We start from the raw sequence: 24,443 nt of genomic DNA on the forward strand, positions 1-24,443 counted from the left end.
TGGTGGCCCTCACTGCCTCTTATGGGAGCATATTCCACAGTTTAACTCTCTGCTGCGTGAAGAAGTACTTTCTTTTGTCTGCCCTGAATATTCCAACATTCAGTTTCAATGGATGCCTGTGAGTTCTAGAGTTATGAGGGAGAAAAGCCTCTCTCTATCCTCTTTCTCCATGCCATGCATAATTTTATACACTTCTATCATGTTCCCTCTGACTCTCCTTTTCTCTAAAATAAGAAGCCCGAAATGCTGCAACCCTTCCTCACAGGGGAGTCACTCCACCCCTGTGATCATTTTGGCTGCCCTTTTCTGAACCTTTTCCAGCTCTACAATATCCTTTTAGAGGTGACCTGACCAGAACTCTACACAGTATTCCGAATGCGGCTGCACCATAGATATATACAACAACATTATATTGGCAGCTTTATTTTCAATACATTTCCTACTGATCCCAAGCAGATTCTCCTTACTGCAGCCCCCTGTGAACCCCCAAAATCTGCTCCAGAGGACGGGTGACCCTCCGAAGGTTTTGGGGACACATGGGAGGGCTGGAGTGGGGGAAAGAGAAACCAGAAGTCCTGTTCTGCAAGCAGATTTGTGTTGTATAATCAGGTTGCCTTAAACTGGATCTCACTCGTTAACTTTTGGCCCAGCTTCTGAGCAAGGTATAATTCTGGGGAACCTTGGTTATTCATCAACTTGACCCTTGTCTCTGCTTATTATTTACTGTTATTTATACCGAGGGTTATCAACTGTACTCTTTTAAGAGTACATGTACTCTTTTTGAGATGGTGCAACAGCATACTCTTACTTTTCACTTATTGAAGCCAAATGTACTCTTTTTGAAATGACAAAATGATGGTAACCCTATTTATACCTGCCTTTTAGTACGTAGTTCTGACATTCACCTCACTTCAGGAAATCTGTTCTTCTCTTGTATTTCTTCTTAAAGGTAAAGGTGTCCCCGCATTTATAGTGCAAGTCGTTTCCGACTCTTAGGGTGACGTCTTGCGACATTTACTAGGCAGACCGTATATATGGGGTGGGATTGCCAGTTCCTTCCCCGGCCTTTCTTTACCCCCCAGCATATGCCAGGTACTCATTTTGCCAACCACGGATGGATGGAAGGCTGAGTGGACCTCGACCCCTTTTACCGGAGATTCGACTTCCTCCTTTCGTTGGAATCGAACTCCGGCCGTGAGCAGAGCTTCGGCTGCGTTACCGCCGCTTACCACTCTGCGCCACGGAGGAACTTGTATTTCTTCTTACTCCACCCTATTTCCCAGCTCTTAGTTCTGCATGGGCAACTCCCTCCCCTGCACCCACTTGATTTGGAAAGAGCTTAGTTTATTCCGATCTGCCATCTGGACCCTGTCACACTCCCACTGACATCAATGAGAGCATAACGGGGTCTGAATGCTTCCCCAAGGTCTGAAGGTCTGTAGCCTGGTTTGGCAGAGGCAGTGGCAGCAGCAGGGAGGTCTCAGTGGAAGCCTTCCTTCATGGTGCCTGCCAGGCTGCTCCAGTGGCTGCAACTCAAGTACCTGGAGCAGCCCTGGCAACATGCAACTTTCAGGGCACCTGACATCCATAGAAAGGGCTCAAAGCATAGCAACCCCTGGAGGCAAAGCACTTGGGATTCACTGTAGTTTGTTAATTGAGATATTGCTCCAAACTACAGTTAAGCTTCCTTAATGATGCATGAAATGAATCACCAGGTGTAAGACAATATCATTTGTCATTCAACATGTATTTGCACAAGATGCATGTTGTAATAAAGCACCATCATGTAAACATTCTATTACAAGAGAAAACCAGGATTTCCATAGTCATTTGAATAACTGACTTTCTTCCTACTGCCCCGCACAGTACATAATATAAATGCACTCAAAAGCTGCATGTGCCAGAAGTGAATACTGTTATGCAAGAGGGGAATACCAACGGCCACTTGTCACATGATATGCTGCAGCAAACCAGCATCTGTGCATAAGGAAGATAAGCAGCTAGACCAAGTATCATCCAAGTCTTTCGGTAGGTCAAGCAGCAAGTTCAGAAGGAAGCTTTTGCTGCATTTGAAGGCATACAATATAAAAGAGGTTTTATACAGGGCAGAACTCTCTGTAATTTCACTTTTGCTCAGGTTGTCTCCTGGTGCTGCAAAATTAAGCTGCAGGTACTGCTTGCAGCTCTCTGGACTCTCTCTCTGCCTCCACCACCATCACTGCTCTAAACAGCTGAGGAAGATCTCACATTGCAAGTGCTGCCAATTCACCACTAAGGGGGAAGGGGAGGAGGCAAGCATCTCTTTCGTTCAAGCAGTACACAGGACAGTATTCCTCGGGCAAGCAGTCTTGCTGATGCACTCTCACCTTTCAGTCCCCCTCATTATTGCCCAGAAGCCAGCAAAGTCCCATGCCCTCCTACCTTTCCTTCTCCTCCTTCCCTTCCCCTAATTTTAAAATTTCCACTCTTTAATCTTAGTGAAATAGTGCAAAGAATTTTAAATTCAGCACATTTGCAAAAATTAAAAAAACAAAACAGTGATAGTGGTTTCTGAAGAGAATGAATGATCCTCGCTATCTTAGGAAATCTCTGCTATATTATTGTGAGTGGGGAAGTTGGGGTACATGTACTTGCGTGGTGGTGGTGAATTGGTAGAGGTGAGATGGAGGAGGAGGAGACTATCCTCGAATGTCAACAATGGAGCAATCTGTGGAGAGAGGGAAGAGTACAAACCCCAGGAAGAAAGCCATGAGCTTTTCATGAAAACAGCAGGAAGTAGCAAAAAGGAGAGAAAAAGATACTGTCTTTGGTTGAGAGCTCTGCCTACCACCTAGCCAGCCTCCTGGGGGTCTACAGAGACACCAAGAGGGCGACGGAACTAAAGGAGAAGATGGTCATCAGAACCGAGACTGCCACCAGCAGCAGCACAAGAAACAGCAACCCTGTCTCCCCTGTTAGAAAAGGATGAAATTGCAATGACACCCCCAGAATAAGCCAGCAGCCAACCCCTCTTCTCATGGCTGGTGGCGGGGAGAGGAGTTGGCAATCTCCCTCATGCAGTCTCATTACCGTTCTGTTTCCTCTGCTTGCATGCCAGAGGAGAGACAGTTGTCTCCCAAACGTCTTCTAAACAGATGCCAGAGATTGGACCTTTGGCATACAAAGCATGCGCTCTACCACCCAGCTAAGGCTCCTCGACTCTGAAGATGAGATGCAAAACCATTCCAAGGCAAGGGAGCTCATAGGTATGAGCGGCAGACTCTAATGTTTTGGCCATGACCTGCAGCACACTTGCAAGAAGGATGGCCACAGCAGTATTAGGAGAACTGATATACTGTCTTCCAAATAAAGATCTGACCACCATGTTTTTACTTGCAATACTGATTGAATGTTCAGTCTGGTTGCCACAAACAGCATGCTTTTTTGATCTATCAGAAATATGACTGGAAATTGTATGGGGCACCACAGATATTCATATTTTATGAGGAAATGCTTCAAGGTTCAGAACGCCTAGGCGTTATTTATTTCTTAAAGTATGTATAAGCCGCACTTTTCATAGAAGTACATGAAGGCAGCTCACAACATGAAAAGACACAATAAAATTTAAAAACCGGTCTATTTTTATCATGTAAGCTGCTCATTATATGTCAGCCTGTAAAGATCTTAAGTAAATAAAAACTAACAAGAGGGTCAGAGACAGTATACCACCAAATACCAATAGCTGGGAGGCAAACAGGAGAAGAGGGCTATTGACCTCATGCCCTGCTGATGGACTTTTCAGAAACCGCTGGCTGCCCGCTGCAGGAAGCAGGATGCTAGATTAGTTGGACCTTTGGTCTGATCCAAAAGGGTGGTTCTTGTGTTCTTAAACTGGGGAATGGTAGAGAAATGAGAACAAAATAATAAAAAATCAACAAAGCAGTGTGAGAGCATGACACATCCCCCATGTTACAGAGGCCCGAGTTGCCTCAACCAGAAGTTGGGCATTTAGTGTCACTGGTCACATGCTTTCAACAGAGACTCAGCAGGTATCCTTGCTTTGGAATTTGAAGTACTGATATTCAAACATGTAATATTACCTCCCAAGAATTAGGAATACTCTCCCAATGCTGGAGTTTTAACACTGGTCTATAGAATAGGTTCACAATGTGTTGAAGATCCCACTAGCTAGAACCATCTGTTTGCTTCGATTTTAGGAATTATTCTGAACGGTATTCATGCATCTTTCAAGATCCTAAAAGACAGCTTCTTCCTTGTGGTTCTAACCTTGTCTGAAGAAAATGCCACATGTTGAATGAACCACAAGGACAGGCTCTTAACTGTGGATGACTCCAGCACTGTACCTTGGACAGATTCCAGCATGGGTGACTAAGTTTTTGTCCATTCAAGGTTCTTCAACTGTACCAGTCAGACACAGAACACAACACTTCCTGACTAACCCTTCATACTGTGGATGGCTGAGTACAAGACGAAGAAAAAGAAACACCTGCAGTCCTGCTGATACAGTGTGGAGAAGAACTGCCTCCTAGGATGATGAGGAACCAAAGAAGCACTGAGCCCTACTGACTGACCAAGGTTCCATCTAGCCCACAACCCTGTTTCCAACAGTGGCTAGCCAGCTGTTTCCGGGAACCCAAAAATCAAGGGATGAAGGAAATATTCTCCATCCTCCCACACCAGTATCCAGAGGTTGATTATAATTATTATGGCTACTGGCAAGTGAGGGATCAATTCTCAATGTATCTCTTTTTAAAACCATCTAAACTAATACCTTCCTCTTTACCCAGGCGTTTTAGTATTTTTAGTATTTTAATATTTTAGTATTTTGCATTTAATGTTGTAAAGATAGTTATATGTTCATCTTTTTCTAATTACTTTTTGACTGTATTTAATGGGTTTAATTACGTTAATCTTAAGTTTTTGTTGTATGTTTAAATTGTTGATTTGATGACCAGGTGGTTTTAAATTGAATGTAAAGTGTTTACTTGATGTACATCGCCCAGAGAGCTTTGCTATGGGGGATATAAAAATTGAATTAAATAAATAAATAAATAGTACCCATCACAACATCTTACGGCAGCAAATCCCTCTAGACACTTTTTTACACCATGCATAATTTTATAAACTTTGTCATGTCTCCTCAATGGTTGTTTTTTATCTCTAAACCAAAAGCCCAAAATGCCAAGTTTAGGGTTTCCTCATGAGGAAAGTGTTCCAACACCTTTGGCTGCCCCTTTTCCAGCTCTGTATCATCTTATATATTGATATGAGGCAACCAGAGTCACACACAGCATTCCAAATGCAGCTAAGCATAGAGCAGGGGTTCCCAAACTGTAGTCCATGGCCCATCAGTGGTCCGCGAGCTTCATTCAGGCAGTCCATGGCATGTCTGTGGATTTGTGGTTTCAGATGGGTGACGGTACATCCATCGTATTAACTATTAATATTCATTTAAAAAAAAATTATTGCTTCTCTCATTTCTTATATTGCATTTTCTTGTATTACAATGTGAATTCTAAGGAATACATAAGAACTAAAAGCAGCAATAAAAATACGATTAAAAATCTTACAGTATTTAAAACAGTGCATTACAACTGCTACAACAGGCGGACAAATCATTAAATGATCTGTCACTTTATTGTATTACAATTTGAATTCCATACAAGAAATAAAAGCAGTAAAAATACAATTAAAAATCAATATAAATATTTAACGCATTGTACCCGCTGTTTGCAGCCGCTGCTCCTGCTTTTCTTCACAGACACACCACAGATCACGTCAGTGAAGCTCACAGACCGCTGGTGGTCTGAGGACCACAGTTTGGTAACTCCCGTTCAAGCTGATGTTCTACTAAAATGGGTTCAAGTAAACCTTCTAAAAATAGAAAGCTGACTTACTGTAATTGATAATGTAAGTTAGGGTTATTGTGGGCTCTGAGAAAGAACAGAGTAGACTGCGCACCATTCATATATACAGAACTGGACAGTCAGACATGGTTACAGACCAATCCATGCTTTCTGTCAAACATCTCCTTCCATTCCTCAGGGCTTTGCATCCTTTCTTTGTCTCACATGAGGCAACTGAGGAACGGAAGACAAAGACGTTTGAGTACAGCGAGAAAGGAGGGACACTAACAGGGGGAAAGGAGCTGTTTTAATGAATGGCAGAAGTTTGAATAGAGTGAGCAGGGATTTCAGTACAGCGAGAAGGGGACTGGGAAAGATTCTGTTGTGTTAGAAGCTATTTCTCCTCATTAATTTTTTTTTAAAAAACAAACTTTTAACTCAGCATAAGAGAGGCTCCAGTTTCCTACTGTCTCTTCTTTCCCCCTTTAAAATGCAGGAGTGCACATTCTTATGCAGAATTCTTCATCCGGCAGAATAGAAAGATAGTGAATTCTCAGATCCCAGGAGACACCTTACAATGTAGGCATCTATGTTCATTATCATTTGGCTTCTCCATTAAGTATTTGCATTTCGCATGACAAAGAGCTGTAAAGCACAAACAGAGCCTGCGGACAAATCATTAGTAACAGCTGGCACCTTAAAAATAAAGCTTCTGCAATAAAAAATATAGTTGTATCAGTTTGATACCTCCCTGCTTCTGAGTGCTGGCACAGCACAGGTAAAACTGGGTTGCATTGTACACCAAGATGTGGTAATACTGTGATTGCTATCAGAGCCTCAAAATACATCAAACTAGATGAACCCTATCTGACGCACACTGCTATTTTTGTAGATTTAATCCTTGAGCATCTGGTCACAGGGCAGCACCTATGCGAACAATGACATGGAGCAAGGCGCTCTTTTTCAGGCCTTGCTTCAACTACCTGGTTTCTTACTTTTCACATGATATTTGTATACCGATGCACCTGGACGTAGCTCAAAAGTAGGTGTAGTACAGCAGCCAAGAATGTGTGTGTGGGTTAGGAAGTCCATGGTTCAAATTTCACTCCAGCCATGAATTTCCTAGTATGCTGAAAGCAAGCAGTGATTCCCCTAGCTCTGGATTCCAATCTGTAGCACAGGGGTAACGCAACCTTGTCACTCATCTATGAAGGCCAAAAAGTCTCTCCATGTAGCACCTCATTTTTTTTTATTTCTTTGAGGCCACAAATGATTAACACAGGCTAATGTGAGCAGGTGGACTAGTGAAATGTTTTCATGGGCTATTAACCTTTGGGAACTAGTCTGCAGGGATGGGATACTAGCCTACAAACAGAGCAAAGGGCCACAGACTGGCAGGAGAGCACCCAGTTTCCATAAAGAAGGTCTCAGGTTCAATCCATGGCATCTCTAGCATAAAAGGTTTTTTGACTCAAAAAATAAAAGAAAAAAATAGGGACCCACGCCTGCAACCCAGGAGACCTGCTGGCAGTCACAGCAGACAGTATTTGGCTAGATGGACCAGTGGTCTGGACTGGTATAAGATGACTTAATATGTTTAACCAGATTACTGAGAATGAACATGAAGCACTCGGGACGCTTGAACTGCTCAACATTCATTGTTCATGTACTTGTTCAGATCTCTGTAAATACCGAGTGACATCACCCCAAATTACTCTAGGACAGACTTGTGTGTTTGAGTCACAAACACTCAATGCCATCATTTTACCAGCAGAATAGCATGTCAGCTCAGAATCACCAGAATAACACTCTATCAAGTAGAGCAGCCTTCAGAGAATAGGATAGGGGTCAAAAATTCCCCAGCCACAGCAGGTCAGAAGCCAGGCACGCATCAGCACCAAGAACTTGGGTAGTCATGCTACAGGTACAGTAAATGAGGTTACAACAGCAGGTGTATTCCTATTCATTTTTATCAGCAAACCTTTTCCACTACCACCCCTGCATTATGTAGGATAGAATTACACCTAAAGCCATGATGATATGGCATCCATTAACGGCTTGCTAGATTTCTTATACCAGTCCTTGCAAGTTTCTCCCTTCCCTCTCCTTTCCCACCCCTCCCTCCCTCCCTCCCTCCCTCCCACACTTTACTACCTAGTCCTAGGGATGCAATACAGCATCCTATTCATGGAAGGCGACTGCTGGATCAGGCTAGCCTTTCCCTTGGTTGTTAGCCATTTATTTGCTTATTTTATTATTTATTTATTATTTGATTTATATCCTGCCCTTCCTCTCAGCAGGAGCCCAGGGCGGCAAACAAAGTACTAAAAACACTTTAAAACATCATAAAAACAGATCTTAAAATACATTAAAACAGAACAGCGTTAAAAAGATTTAAAAAAACTTTAAAAAAGGGTTAAAAACATTTGTGGACATTAGGTGTGCTGGAAGTAGTGATCTGGTGTTTCAGACCAAAATCTGTTGATGTAATCTCCAGGAGTGTGGTTAATGGCCACTTACCTGAAAGCATATAGTAAGCTAGATCTGATTATACACCCACATGGAAAGTAAAGACATATACCTTGTTCATCCTAGTACTTTCCACAAATACAAAAATGTACAAAATCTTACATACGGACTTGCTCCAATATTCAGCTGCTGAACTGGCCTCTCTAAACTTTAATCAAAGCCACCTGGTTTTCATTTACATGTCACAAAGCTATATTAGAACTGTAAGTAAAATGCGGATACTGGAAGTTATAAAATAATTGGTCTGATCAAGGTAGCACTCAATCTAAAATCAAAATCCAGCTTTTAGGAACTGACTTGAAAAGAAGGATGTGATTATGCATGCAAATACCATTTGTGCTGCTAAACAAATTAAGGTAATTTATTGAAAACGACAACAACGATGCTATATTCAATGTATCCGGTGAGCCATTGGGAGGTCTGCCTTGGTGATCAAGGTCCTCTGGGCATTTGCTGCCTGCCCCTAACTGTTTTCAAAATGTGATGCAAATACAACTTCTTCAATAGTCTAAGTAATTCTTATATAAAGGACAACCTTTACATCATTATTGCATAATAGCTTACTAATCGATCACACACCAAAACATGATGTTCTCATAATCATGGGGGAAACATATGGAACAGAGAAGAACTAGAAACTGTGGGAAAATGGGGTTTAGGAGATAGAAATGAAGCAGTAAAAAGACTTACTGAATTCTGTGAAGCCAAAAATTTGTTTCTTCCAAACACATTTTTTGAGCAACCAAAAAGACGACTGTACACGTGGACATCACCAAATGGTCAATATAGGAATCAAAGTAATAATATAATTAGTGGCAGAAGATGGGGAAGTTCCACACTTTCTGCGACAACAAGACCAAAGACCAGGAGCAGATTGCGGTAAAGACCATGAACTGGTCAAATAAAAAATCAGAGAAAAGCTAAAGAACAACAACAAAGCAATCATAATGCCACAATATATATTAAATAACATCTCAGAAGAATATAAAGATCAAATAAGGAACAGATTTGAGGCTTTAAACTTAGTTGACAGAGAACCAGAAGAACTATGGATTGACGTCAGAGATATTATCAGAGAAGAATGCAAAAAGACAATACCTCTAGTTAAAAGGAGAGAAAGACCTCAATGGATGACTGAAGAAACTCTTCAAATGGTTAAAGAAGGAAAGCAAAAGCAAAAGGAGACAGAAACACGGCCAGAACCCTAAATGCAACGATACAGTGACTACGTAGGGACAAAGAACTATTACAATAGTTATTGTATAGAAATAGAAGAGGACAAGACTTCCGGGAAGGGTGACTTAGCCTGTGCCTGCTTTTGAGACGGGCTCCTGCCTCAAAAGAAGCTTATTCAGATATATCAGTCAGTTTTTTCTTTTTTTTTGACTGATTAAACTTCTCCCGGGTAGGGAGAAACGAAGAGATTAACCTCAAAGCCTATTTTTGTTGGGACGACCAGATCTCATTAATTTATGGGACGAGGTCCAGCCGACGAAGGTGGGACGGATTTTTAACAGCAAGCTCTATCTGGAAAAGCGAACGTTCACCTTATCTTCTAAGAGAGAACGCACTAACAGGCAAGCACCCTTCTTTCTATATTTTTCTTTTACTTGACTTAAATTGTTGCTGTTTAAAAGAGATTTGCCAGATTGATCAGTTTTTGACATCTCACTGGGGAGCCGTAACTTCTCTCTGCTACGCACTAATTAATAGCTTATCTCTGTTTTTGTTGCAAAAAGCTGTCCTGGATTTGCATTCTAAAGATATACACAGAAGAGGGATTTCTATTCCAGATTTTTATTTTGAAAAATATTATACTGTTTTGAGACTACTCTCTTTTTGGTCTATTTTATTTTGACGAATCTGTTTCTTGACGATTGCCATTAATTGTTTCGATCCTGGGAACTGCATTTTGTTTACTTAACTATTGGAGAGATAAGGCTGTCTGCTTTGTTTATACTGTGATGTCACCAAGTTTGGAGTATTAACCCAATTGTTGCTGAAATAAGAAGTGGTTTTCCTATATTTTTCTTTTAAAATGGCAATTAAGAAAGTGGCTGAAAATCTGGAAATAACTATGTTTCAGAAAATAATGGATGAGATTGAGATAATGAAAATTGAATTGAGTAAAATGAAGCAGGAGATTAAAGATATAAGGGTCCCTGTGAGAGAGGTGACCCTGGAAGGGGTCCCTGTGAGAGAGGAGACCCCGGAGATTGGAACAGGGGTCCCTGTGAGAGAGGTGACCCTGGAGACTGGAATAGGGGTCCCTGTGAGAGAGGAGATCCCGGAGATTGGAACCAACGTGGAACAGGAACAAGATTTGGAGTCTATGGACTTTAGAAATAAAATCTATTGTTTGGAACTCAATGTTATCTCTGAAGAAATGAATGAAGATTCTAGAGATAAAGTTATCAATGGCATGGATAATCTTCTGGACTGGAATGATGTGATGGAGCCCAATATAGAGAAAATCTATGGAATTAACTGCAGCCATGTGACAATGGAAAAACTTTTAAGAGATGACCCAGTGTATTTTGAAAAAAAGAACAGAGATATGATTTTACAGCAGTATTTCAGCAACCTATTCAGAATGGATGGCAAGAAAATATTTGGGATAGAGGTAATCCCCATCAGACTCTTACTATATGACTATGGCTTTGACAGCAAGATTATTATGGAATACTGATAATGGAAGATTGGATATTGAAATTACTGGACTTAACAAGACTACTGAAGATGGAAGATGGAAAATGGAACTAATAGAGATAATAGAACAATGGCTACTGAAATTATTGAACCTAACAGATTCTGATGTGATGGATTAATTGAAATGTTTATTTTGACTATGGTTATGACAATAAGATTATCATAATTAGTAATGAGATGGATTAATCGATATGCTTATCTGGAAAAAAAAATTGATAGATATATTTCTTAAAGAATTGAAACCTCTCTTTGACTTTTTGTGGAAAGAATAAAGTAATGTTTATGAGATTTGATGATTAAGTAAGATAACTACTGGAGGAAAGTGATTTTATAATATGACTTAAGAGACAGGATTGTTATATATTATAGACTTATAACTGATTTGATCTTTGACAAATGGGAAGTCAATATTTTACTCTTTATTTTTTATTTTTGTTTTTTTTTTTCTTTTTTTTCTTTTTGTTTAACTATTTTTGATTTTGTTTTTTGTCTTTGAATGTTTTATGATTTTGTCTTGTATGTTTTATGAAAATCTGAATAAAAATTATTGAAAAAAAAAAAAAAAAAAGAAATAGAAGAGGACAAGAAAAAGGATTGAACAATAGCCCTGTTCCAAAAGATTAGAGAAATGAAAGGGAAATTTAAACCAAGAGTAGGGATGCTGAATAATCAACAGGGGAACACACTGACTGACCGAGATGAAATAAAACGAAGATGGAAGCAATACACTGAAGAACTCTATAAAAGAGATTGAATGATGCCAGATTTATTCATGGAGGTACCATATGATGAAGTACCAGAAATGTTAGAATGTGAGGTGAAAGCTGGCTGCTCTTAAAATGCTACTGAGACTGAATCTGTCCAAATTTTGACAAAAATTTGCCAACAAATATGGAAAAGAAAACAATGGCCCACAGATTGGAAGCATTCAATATATATCCCAATTCCAAAGAAAGGGGATCCCAGGGAATGCAGTAATTATCAAACTATTGCCTTAATATCCCATGCAAGTAAAGTAATGCTCAAGATTCTACAACAAAGGCTCTTACCATATATGGAGAGAGAAATGCCAGATGTCCAAGTTGGATTTAGAAAGGGAAGAGGTACCAGAGATCATATCGAAAACATATGTTGGATAACGGAGCAAGGAATTTCAGAAGAAAATCACCCTGTGCTTTACAGATTACAGCAAAGACTTTGATTGTGTAGATCATGAAAACAATGGAATGCTTTAAAAGAAATGGGGGTGCCACAGCATCTGATTGTTCTGATGCGCAACCTATACTCTCGACAACAGACTACTGTATGGACAGAATATGGAGAAACTGATTGGTTCCCAATCGGAAAGGGTGAGAGACAGGGGTGTATTTTATCACCCCATATATACGCAGAACTTATCATACAGAAAGCGGGATTGGACAAAGATGAAGAAGGTGTGAAAATTGGAGGGAGAAATATTAATAACTTAAGATATGCAGATGATACCTACTAGCAGAAACCAGTAATGATTTGAAATGAATGCTGATGAAAGTTAAAGAGGAAAGCACTACAGCTGAATGTCAAGAAGACCAAAATAATGACAACAGAAGATTTATGTAACTTTACAGTTGACAATGAGGACATTGAACTAGTCAAGGGTTATCAATACCTTGGCCAGTCATTAACCAAAATGGAGACAACAGTCAAGAAACAGACGAAAGCTAGGACTGGGGAGGGCAGCTGTGAGAGAACTAGAAAAGGTCCTCAAAGGCAAAGACATATCACTGAACACTAAAGTAAAGGTCATTCAGACCATGGTATTCCCGATCTGAATGTATGGATGTGAAAGTTGGACAGTGAAAAAAGCAGATAAGAGAAAATTCAACTCATTCGAAATGTGGTGTTGGAGAACAGCTTTGCGCATGCCATGGACTGCGAAAAAGACAAATAATTGGGGGTTTGAACAAATTAAATCAGAATTATCACTAGAAGCTAAAATGATGAAACTGAGGTTATCATACTTTTGACACATAATGAGAAGACATGATTCACTAGAAAAGTAAATCTCTGTTCTTTTTGGCACCTATTGAATGCCTTCCCCTTTCAATAAGCCTTTTAAGTTGAGACCTTTCCCAGTCTGTGTCTGTGTTGGAATTGCTTTTTAATATGTTTTTAAACCTTTTTTTAAAAAAAATATTTTTAACCTTTTCTAAAAAGATGTATTAAAAGCTTTTAAAAATGTTTTAAAAGATGTTTTGTTTTAATGTATTTTAAAGTCTGTTTTTATGATGTTTTAAAGTGTTTTTAGTGCTTTTGTTTGCTGCCCTGGACTCCTGCTCGGAGCAAGGGCGGGATATAAATCCAATAATAAATAAGTAAATAGAAAAGACAATAATGCTGTGAAAAACAGAAGGGAGTAGAAAAAGAGGAAGACCAAAGAAGAGATGGATTGATTCCAGAAAGGAAGCCACAGACCTGAACTTACAAGATCTGAACAGGGTGGTTCATGATAGATGCTACTGGAGGTCACTGATTCATAGGGTCGCCATAAGTCGTAATCAATTTGAAGGCACATATCAACATTTTTAAATTATATACATCAGATTTCAATTTTACATTTCAGTCTTTGTGTCCAAACAAATGGCATGGTGGCTGTTTTTATAGGGTGGCTGTGACACCCACTTTGGCAGTGAAAGGGTTTTATACTTTATTGACATGAACCAGGGTACAGGTCTTGATGATGATTATGATTGTTTATAAAGTGACATCAGCGCACATGGCACTGTACAGGGGGAAAAAAGAATAAAAGCACATCCCTACCACAAAGGCATACGATCTAATTAAAAATAAATGGAGAACATAGAGGGAAGGAAAGGGATAAAAGCAGGTAAGGAACGAGACAGGTATACATACCCTGGATATTGAGAATTATAAAGGTGAAACCCAAACCAAGATTCCAAAGGCTTTGGGGAAAAGAAAGGTTTTAGCCAAGATGTAAAATCAGTAACTGAAGAAGCAAGTTCCAAGAGTATATAGTGGCAACAAAAAATGGTAGATGCAGCTGAAGCTGGTAACTCATTATAAAGGGTACATAATTCTTATATATGCTGGCTTTGTTCAACTAGAACAAATAGTATGTTTTTACCCATGCAAAACATGGAGTCAAGGTGGTAGATTGGACATAGTGTACTTAGACTTTCAAAAAGCGTTTGACAAGGTACCTCACCAAAGGCTTCTGAGGAAGCTTAGCAGTCATGGAATAAGAGGAGAGGTCCTCTTGTGGATAAGGAATTGGTTAAGAAGCAGAAAGCAGAGAGTAGGAATAAACGGACAGTTCTCCCAATGGAGGGCTGTAGAAAGTGGAGTCCCTCAAGGATCGGTATTGGGACCTGTACTTTTCAACTTGTTCATTAATGACCTAGAATGAGGAGTGAGCAGTGAAGTGGCCAAGTTTGCTGATGACACTAAATTGTTCAGGGTTGTTAAAACAAAAAGGGATTGCGAAGAGCTCCAAAAAGTCCTCTCCAAACTGAGTGAATGGGCGGAAAAATGGCAAATGCAATTCAATATAAACAAGTGTAAAATTATGCATATTGGAGCAAAAAATCTGAATTTCACATATACGCTCATGGGGTCTGAACTGGCGGTGACCGACCAGGAGAGAGACCTCGGGGTTGTAGTGGACAGCACGATGAAAATGTTGACCCAGTGTGCGGCAGCTGTGAAAAAGGCAAATTCCATGCTAGGGATAATTAGGAAAGGTATTGAAAATAAAACAGCAGATATAAAGCCGTTGTATAAATCTATGGTGCGGCCGCATTTGGAATACTGTGTACAGTTCTGGACACCTCACCTCAAAAAGGATATTCTAGAGTTGGAAAAGGTTCAGAAGAGGGCAACCAGAATGATCAAGGGGATGGAGCGACTCCCTTACGAGGAAAGGTTGCAGCATTTGGGGCTTTTTAGTTTAGAGAAAAGGCGGGTCAGAGGAGACATGATAGAAGTGTATAAAATTATGCATGGCATTGAGAAAGTGGATAGAGAAAAGTTCTTCTCCCTCTCTCATAATACTAGAACTCGTGGACATTCAAAGAAGCTGAATGTTGGAAGATTCAGGACGGACAAAAGGAAGTACTTCTTTACTCAGTGCATAGTTAAACTATGGAATTTGCTCCCACAAGATGCAGTCATGGCCACCAGCTTGGATGGCTTTAAAAGAAGATTAGACAAATTCATGGAGGACAGGGCTATCAATGGCTACTAGCCATGATGGCTGTGCTCTGCCACCCTAGTCAGAGGCAGCATGCTTCTGAAAACCAGTTGCTGGAAGCCTCAGGAGGGGAGAGTGTTCTTGCACTCGGGTCCTGCTTGCGGGCTTCCCCCGGGCACCTGGTTGGCCACTGTAAGAACAGGATGCTGGACTAGATGGGCCACTGGCCTGATCCAGCAGGCTCTTCTTATGTTCTTATGTTATGTAGAGCATAGGGACTAAGGCTGCAGTCTTATAAAAATTTACCTGGGAATAAGTCCTATTGAACTCAATGGGGATTACTTCAATGTAAACATAAACAGGATTGTATGGTAAGGGTGTGATGCCCCTGGTCCAATTTTCAACTTGGTCATGCCATGAACCCACAAGGTGCCCTCAGGCATGCTACTATCTACAATCTGGGAATGGTAATGCTGGCCTACCTTATATAGTTAGTGTATGGATCAATAAACAAGTATGTTAAGCAATTTACGCATTTAAAATATGTGATATATGTTATAATAAGCAAAATGTTCATTCAAATTTGCCAAGAACCCGACGCGCTTTGCTGTTCCACAGCATGACAAGAGCTTCAACAGGGTCACCTGCTCTATCTACTGGGAACTCCCCCAGGGGATTCAGGAATCCTAGGATTCCATTAGTTTCCTGGGGGGGGGGGGATCTTAATCTGTCTAGCATCCCTGCAGGGAAGGATCAGAGCCGTAAGCTGAAACTTCACCAGAAAGTGGTCTGACCATGACAGTTGGGTGACATCCATCCTCCCATCTCCAGACCACCCTTTCCTCCATCTGGAGCAAAAGCTAAGGGTGTGCCCTGATGTGTTGGGCCGGTGACAACTTCAGACAGTCCCATGGTCGTCATGGGGGCCATGGTCCCGAGACAAAACACTAGAGGCAGTCTCAGCATGGACATTAAAATCACCCAAGACTATCGTTCCGGGCTCCTCCCATACCACAGCCGAGATATCCTCCACCAGCTCAGTCAGAGAAGCTGCCAGGCAGCAGTGTGTACAGTACACCAGCAGCAACCCTAGTTTACTGTCTCCTTGGCCCGACACCAGGTGCAGGCAATCACAGCCAGCTGCAAGACAGAGTGGTTTTCTGGTGACAGAGATGGAAGTTCTGTAGATGACAGCAACTCCTCCCCCCCTGTTCCTGCAGCCTGTTCTGGTGTTGCACCGAGTATCCAGGTGGGCACAGCTGGGACAGATCAACTCCTCCCAGCTCACCCACACAGGTCTCGGTAATGCATACCAAATCGGCATCCTCATCCACAATCAAATCATTGATGAGTGTGGTCTTGTTATGTACCGATCTGGCATTAAACAATAGCACACACAGGCTAGTGGGCACAGCAGATGAGCAATGCTGAACCTGTCCATGAAAGGGATGAGACTGGGGAACAAGGCGTAGATAGCCTTGCCTTTGACTTCTATGGTACCTTACCACCTCCTCAAGTCTATACGTCCCTCTACCCATCATCTGAGGTGGCATCACCGATGTCCCTCCTTACTAAGACTCCTCCTAAACACCTGATATGGACCCAACAACAGCCCATCAACAAAACCTACCTGAACCAATTATCCCAGTAGGCCTCTGAGAGAATTGAGAACAGTAAGACCCGCTCAATATCTTTCATACAGGACACATCTACTCTCCCCCCCATCTCACACCCAGGGAGGGCCAGTCTTCTGCCAGTTGCAGACTTTCTCCTATCATTCAGTTTAGTGCACAGGCTCTCACCATATACAGGAACTACACAATTGCCTCACACTCTCTCCACTACCAATCTCTAGATTGGTTTTTTTTTTAAATAGAAGGGGTAGCGCCCTCGCCCTCGGAACTCCCTCAGGGGACCCCAAGGGATGACACCCTTTGGTGTTTCCCCTTTGATGGCGACCCTGACAGCAGCAGACCTGCCGCCCAAGGGCAGCCAGGCTTATATGCCCCCTGACCCACCCTGGAGCTGATGCAAGAGGCTGCAAGATTGACTGAAGCCTCTCTCTGGAGTCAGGGTCAGGCAGACGGTCCCAGTCCTTGCAGCACTTACCAGGGACTTAAGCTGTCTCAAGAGACAGCAACCCAGAGGAGCGAGCAAGCAAGCACCCAGATGCTCCAGTACGAACTCCCAAGGTAGGTCATCTCCAGTCCCCCAGTGCTGCACTTTGAGGGGGGGTGGGGGGTGTCTTAGAAAGAATTGCATACTTTGCTGCAGGGGTGGGAAATCTCAGACCCAAGGGCTGAATGCAGCCTTCCAGGCCTTTCTATTTGGCCCCTGAAACTTTCTCCAGGCCACACTCTTCACTGGCTCTGCTTCACATTTTTAATGTGTTTGCCTGACTGGTGTGTGTCCTTGAACTCTGACAATGCCTCATGCTTGTCTGTGCTGAGGCACAAAGACTACAAGTGTGTGTAGAAACTAGCCTCCTGTACAGAGATAAAATTTATATTTGTTGCTCCTCCCACTTCTGCCTCTGCCTCCGCCCATCTCTGGCACGTGGCCCCCAGGTTACTCAAAAAGTAAAGTGACTCTCAGGCTGAAAAGGTTTTCTCTCCTCAGCTCTACTATATCATACTGTGTACACCAGAGCCTGCAAATAACTACTTGTTTTTCTGTCTCTGGAAATTAAAGATTGCCTCCAGGCAAGAAGGTTGTTTTTCCCCTTATGGGAAACCCTAGAAGGATCGGGTCCACAAGTTGGAGGTGCTCATGGATTCAGCCTTGTCACTGGAGGGGCTCTGGCAGCCTCAGTAGCTAGGATTGCCTTTGTCCTGCTATGGTTATCAGCTATGGCCCCTTTCGGAAAGAAATGACTTGGCCACTGTACTCCATGCTCTGGTAACTTCCAGACTGGATCATTGGAATGCGCTTTATGTGGGGCTGCCCTTGAAGACGACTTAGAAACTTCAACTGATACAAAACACAGTTGCCAGATTACTGGTTGCCAGGCCCAATTCATAGTGCTCATGCTAGTATTTAAAGCCATAAACAACTTAGGACCCAAATATCTGAAAGACCGCCTCCTTCCCACAGACTCTCTCATGTGTTGAGATCACCAGAGGGGCCCTTTCGGTAGTTCCACCATCCTCAGAAGCTCAGGGGGTTATGGACCAGGACAGGGTGTTCTCTGTGGCAGCCCCTAAGTTGTGGAATTCCCTCCCCACCAAGACGCATATTTTTAGGACCCACACTGTTTTGTGATTCCGGTTGTTTTTAACACTGTATTTTAAGGTTGTTGTAACCCGCCATGTGACATCTGGCTGAAGGGCGAGCAATAAATGATGATGATGATTCCAGAGCCCTTCCTCCTAACCAATCGCAGGCCACAAGACTTTATTAGCACAAGCCAGGAATTGCCTCTACAGCAGAAATTGTGTTGTATCATGGCTTGGAGGCAAAATTTCTGGTTAGCGCTGAACGAAGTCTAATTTGAGCATCACAGCAATCTTTGACTAGAACAAACAAAAAATGGGATGAGGGAATCCATGCACAAGAAGAGAGGAGGGAGTGCATAAGCCTGAAGGAAACTCCAAATCATGATTTGACAACTGGCTGTATATAAATCTAATAAATAAATAAATAATAAATAATCCCTGTCTCAGGTAAGAGGATGAAGGTATGCACATGGGAGACATTTAAAACAGAGATATTAACTTTCATCTGCTGCAGCATTTTGTTCCCAACAGAGTCCACTTTGAAGGCTTGTATCCAAATTAGCACTAGGTCCCTCATTTCAGTAGCACAAGAATTTACATCTGTGCAGTGGAACTTCCCCCCCTCTCCTCCCCCCATGTGCCCCCTAAACCTGTCCTGGCGGTTCCCCCCAACTTTCCAGAACAGATTTGGGAAGGGCTCATGCTGGAGAAGGGGAAGTTCTGCTATGCAAGGACAAATCCTTGTGTTAACTGAATGAGGGCACTGGACACTGCCCGTGGGCCCCTGGACACTCATAAGTAGGAAAGTTGGAGGCTTCCTGTACTCCACAGTGCCTCCTCAGGGACAGCAATGCTCCCTCTTCCAGAGTACCCTTTGGAAAACATATCCTGTGATGTACGCCCTGATATAGGCAATTAAAATGAATTTTGCCCCACTGCAGAATATTTTTCACAAGAAGCTGACTCATCTATCGCAGAGTATGATCAGCAAGTACACCAAACATCTTGTGTTGTCCCATGAGACATTCCCCATGCCCTGAACAAGCATGAGGCATCCCATATATTCATATTTAGAATTGGTCAAACTGGAGTATCTGCTCCCAACCCACAATCTTTCCTGGGTTGGCTAAGAGGATTGACTCCTATGAAATACATCCTCTCTCCACCATCTAGGGGAGGTCCCTCCCATAAGAACAAGTTATGTGAAATAGTCTCTCCCTGCTGCCCCCAATATCACACAGGGCAGGTTGTCTTCAGTGTACATTGTCTTCATTTTCATTTTCTGTTAGAACCTCACAATCCACCAGTGAGTTTTAAAGTGCACTCTTGGGATCTCCAACAGCTAAAGTGCAACTAAGCTGTAACAAGTGATCCCAAGTACATGTCAAGGATCAGGCCAAAGTTCCTCTAATTCAAACATTTTTTGCAAGAATCTCAAATAATTATCCAATTGTGTTAACTAAGATATGAAACCAGCATTATGTCACATGTCTGGGAAAGACCGTAATGCTGAATAAGCTGTACACCAGGGGTCACCAATGTGATGCCCTTCAGAACTCAATGGACTGCAGCTCCCATTGCTAGTTACCCCGCTGTACACTTCCAATATTTTAACAAGCCGTTACATATTAGGTGGTCCACCAGTGAAAGACTCCACCTCAGACCATGCTCCACTTTCTACCCATCCTTGATCCTTGGTGGTGGCATCCTATATTCTGGGTGTCACTAGATATCAGAGTCTTTTGTGTATTGTTGAGAATAGTTTTGAGAGTCTGATTTTTTGACTGCTGTGGTTCTCTGTACTTTTAACATAATATTTTTAAATTATGCACTAGTTTTTGCTTTAGACTGCAACGGTTGCCTTGAGTTTGTTATTTTTTTCACAAAGGCAAGTTATATATATTTAAAATTGGCAAACAAGGTGTGTCACCCTCTGAAAAATTCCCCTCCTAAAGTATTATCTGTGGAGTGGCACTTTACAACATTCAGGGAGTGGGTGTGGGGGGGGTGTGCAAAATCAAAAAGATGGCAGAGAAAATATCCTGCAAAATCTCTGTCCCCTGCCAGTACCACCTGGCAGGATACCCCTACCAAATTCTATAGGGTGGGGCCGGTAATTTGGAACTTCTCCAAAATCTCCCCCATCTGACTAGGATCGCACGAAGGCAGGGGTGACTGATCTGTGGCCCTCCAGATGCTGTCAGACTCAAACTCCAATCAGCTCCAGCCAGCACTGCCAACAGCCAAGGATGATGGGAAATGTAGTCCAGCAACGTCCGGTGGGCCAAAAGTTTTCCTCCCCTACATGAAGGCATTCCATTCTACCCCCTATTAGTCCCCCCATTGGGATATAGTGGGCAAAGTGCAGTGTTCCTGGGTGCCACTCTGGTCTTGGGGGGTGGATATCTGGGGGCAACCACCCCTAACTAGGAGCACATCCAAAGAAGTTTTGTGGGGTTTCCCTCTAATCTAACATAACCCTAAGAGGGGGGAGAAACAGTTTGCAAAAGGGCGCTCCTACTTCCCTACCTAGAAAATGTGTGTACGCGCGCGCGTGGGTCATCCACAGAGCCATTGCGGTGCAGTGGTTAGAGTGTCCACTGCACTGGGACCTGGGAAGCCAGAGTTCAAATCCCCACTCAGTCATGAAGATCAACGGGTGACCTTGGGCCAGTCAGCCTAACCTACCTCACAGGGCTGTTGTGAGGATAACACGGAGAAGGAGAGAACCATGTTTGTACGCCACCTTGAGCTCTTTGGAGGAAAGGTGGGATACAAATGTCATAAATAAATAAAAACCAAAACCCCACCACCATCTCCGGAGTGGCACCCCCGATTTCTTCCACAAAGGGACCCCTTATTACGCACCCTACGAGAGAGTGGGGTGCAATAATGGGGACTACCCGTCCCCGACTTCTGTGAGGTAATCCGTCCCACTTCAAGACAACCCCTGAGGAGGGCAGCGGGGGGAAAGAACAGGCAAACCCCTTACAACCCACATAAACTTGAATAACCGAGATGGGAGAGAAGGCGAACGCCCTGCGTGCACGTCTAAACGCGCTGCCCCAGTCCTGTCCCAGGGGGTCGCGTCACTCACAGAACTCGGCGATGTAGTGGGAGACGACGTAATTCTCCTCGCACCAGTCGAGAGTGGAAGTCGGCGGGCCCCAGTAGCCCTCCCGGTCACCGGCGGGAGCCATGGGCGGCTTGCGTGGTCTACCGCCGGCAGGCCTGACTAACTGAGCGGGCTGCGCGCGAACTCGACTGCCGGCTGCCTCGAGAGCCCAAGAGGGAAAAAGACCCGCTGACACCACTCCCGGATGGGCCGTTCGCCGACCTGACCCCGCCCTCCCGCCGGCTCGAGGCGGGGCGGCGGCGGAATGAGGCCTGCCTCGCAAAAAGGCCGCTTAGGCCGCCCCTCGCGGCGTTGCCATGGCGACCGGCTGCTGCGGCTTACACACTCCTCCTCTCCCCGCCACCCCCTCGGCCTGCACCGCCTAGCAGAAGCTTGAAGGCAGGAATCTCCGAGGAGACCGCAAAAGCGAAAGATATGGACAAGCGGGGGAAAGGAGGGAACGGCGTGGTGCTGGGCTCGGGCACGGTCGGCTGGCAAGCAAGCAGGCATTCTTCTCTTCGGAGGTGGAAATGCATTGCAACGTTAGGGATGTGTGAGGGGTCATTGTTAGGAAAAAGGGTTGCCATTAAAACTCCCGGTGGTGTTGGAGGAGAGCTTTGCAGATACCACGGACCGCGAAAAAGACAAATAATTGGGTGTTAGAGCATATTAAACCAGAACTGTCACTAGAAGCTAAAATGATGAAACTGAGGTTGTCATACTTTGGACACATCATGAGAAGACATGATTCACTAGAAAAGACAATCATGCTGGGAAAAACAGAAGGGAGTAGAAAAAGAGGAATGCCAAACAAGAGATTTATTTATTTATTTTTTTTAAAAATGGACTGATTCCATCAAGGAAGCCACAGACCTGAACTTACAAGATTTGAACAGGGTGGTTTATAACAGATGCTATTGGAAGTCACTGATTCATAGGGTCGCCATAAGTCATAATCGACTTGAAGGCACATAACAAAGCAGCTCAGTGCCCTTATACGAATCAATGGATCATGCAGCCGTGCTTGGGATACTGCGCACAGTTCAGGTGGCCTCACTTCAACTAGGATATTGTAGAGCTGGAAACTGTCCTGGTCATGAAAAGGGCTGGTTATTTACCATTGTAGGAACCAGCTGCAGTTTACAGTCAGTGGTTTAACATTAAGTCCCCACCCCCCAGGCCAGGTAATGGTGAAGATCGGACCATGGTTGGGCACCATGTCAGAGGTTAAACCTCCTGCGTCGGTGAAAAGCCTTTCTGCAAGAACTGAAAGAGTATTTGTATCCTGCCCTTCTACAAGAAGTACCCAGAGCAGCTCACAAAAAAGAATAAATAGACCTGTTAATAGGTACATTCATGGACTTGACCAAGAGCTTCTTTTTTAAACCGCTAACCCCTTGTTCATAATAATGGTGTTATGCACGAGGGGATGGAGCAACTCCTAAATGAGGAAAAGTTACAACATTGGAGGCTTTTTTGCAAGCAAGAAGCGACATGATAGAGGTGCATAAAATTATGCATGATGTAGAGAAAGTGGTTAGAAGAAAATGTTTCTCTCAGCACTAGAACTCAGGATATACAGTGAAGCTGAATGTCGGAAGATTCAGGATCAGGACAGACAAAAAGTCCTTCATGTAGCGCATGATTCAACTATGGAATTCGCTCCCACAGGAGGCATGGATTGCCACCAACTTGGATGGATTTAAAAGAGGATTAGTCAAATTCGTGGAGGATAAGGCCATCAATGGCTACTCCTAGCCCAGGGTAGAGGCAGCATGCTTCCAAATACCAGTTGCTGGAAACAGCAGGAGGGTAGAGTGCTCTTCCACTCAGGTCTTGCTTCTGGGTTTTCCAGAGGCATCTGGTTGGCCATTGTGAGAACAGGATGCTGGACTGGATGGGCCACTGATCTGATGCAACAGGGCTCTTCTTAGATTAACATTTTGATGTAGGTTTCACTTGTCATTATCAATAGCTTTACTCTATGAATTTGCCTAATCCCCTTTTAACAGCAGTCTACGCCAGTGGCTATGACCACACCTAGTGGCAGTGAATTCCATAAATTATACAGCCACATGAGTGCCTGTATACTATAGCCAGTGTGGATTTTTCACATTCCACAATGTTAAATTGAAAATACCCCCCTTCCCATTCTGATGCTTCCTATAAGCTCATTTGAAAACAAAACCTTACAAAACTTATAGCCCTGAACTCAGAAATGCTTGCTTAACAACCCTCTCAGTTTTCATGGCGATACACAAAACAGAGAGAATAGAGAGTTCAAAGACTAAAAAGAGAGGGAAAAACCCCAGATATCTTTTGGACTTTTTTCTGTCAAAGTTCTCATAATCTGTTGAAATTCATTAAATATCAGCCATGTTCACAGAATACCTGTAATCCTGATACTGACCTTACCCCATAATCTGACCTTCATCTTCTGCAGTTTAAAAGTTTAAAAAATGCCTGGCTGAATTTTAATTAATTTAGGAAATTTTGGCTTGAACTCAATGATAATGTTGCGCATGCTCAGTAAGAACCAACTGTCAGTGTTCTAAAAGTCAGACTCACCGCTGCTGGGCTTGGCTAATCGGGGCCACATCCACACCAGACTTTGATTTCATGTGAGACAGTCACGGCTTCCCCCAAAGAATCATGGGAAGTGTAGTTTCTGAAGGGTGCTGAGAGGAGACTCCTGTTCCACTGACAGAGCTCCAGTGGCCAGACTGGTTTAACAGTCAGCCACTCTGACTGAAGCTCTGTGAGGGGAATAGGGCATCTCCTAGCAACTCTCAGCACCCTTCACTAACTACATTTCCCAGGATTCTTTGGGGGAAGCCATG

The 24,443-nt window shown here is 43.0% G+C and overlaps 1 protein-coding gene across 2 annotated transcripts in view; it reads right to left on the bottom strand.

The window, feature by feature from the left end:
* ACER3 (alkaline ceramidase 3) overlaps positions 1-21,913 on the bottom strand; it is a 65,979-nt gene extending 44,066 nt beyond the window's left edge. Inside the window, exon 1 of one of the 2 annotated variants that reach the window (XM_061629029.1) lies at positions 21,586-21,912. In XM_061629029.1, coding sequence (XP_061485013.1) covers positions 21,586-21,688 — 103 coding nt within the window. In that variant the 5' untranslated portion in view covers positions 21,689-21,912. Of the gene's footprint in view, positions 1-21,585 lie in introns of both variants that reach the window. The other variant, XM_061629030.1, reaches the window with a different exon arrangement.
* Between the last annotated feature and the right edge of the window lie 2,530 nt (positions 21,914-24,443).

This window comes from Rhineura floridana, chromosome 5, assembly GCF_030035675.1.
Source record: "Rhineura floridana isolate rRhiFlo1 chromosome 5, rRhiFlo1.hap2, whole genome shotgun sequence".
Lineage (NCBI taxonomy): Eukaryota > Metazoa > Chordata > Lepidosauria > Squamata > Rhineuridae > Rhineura > Rhineura floridana.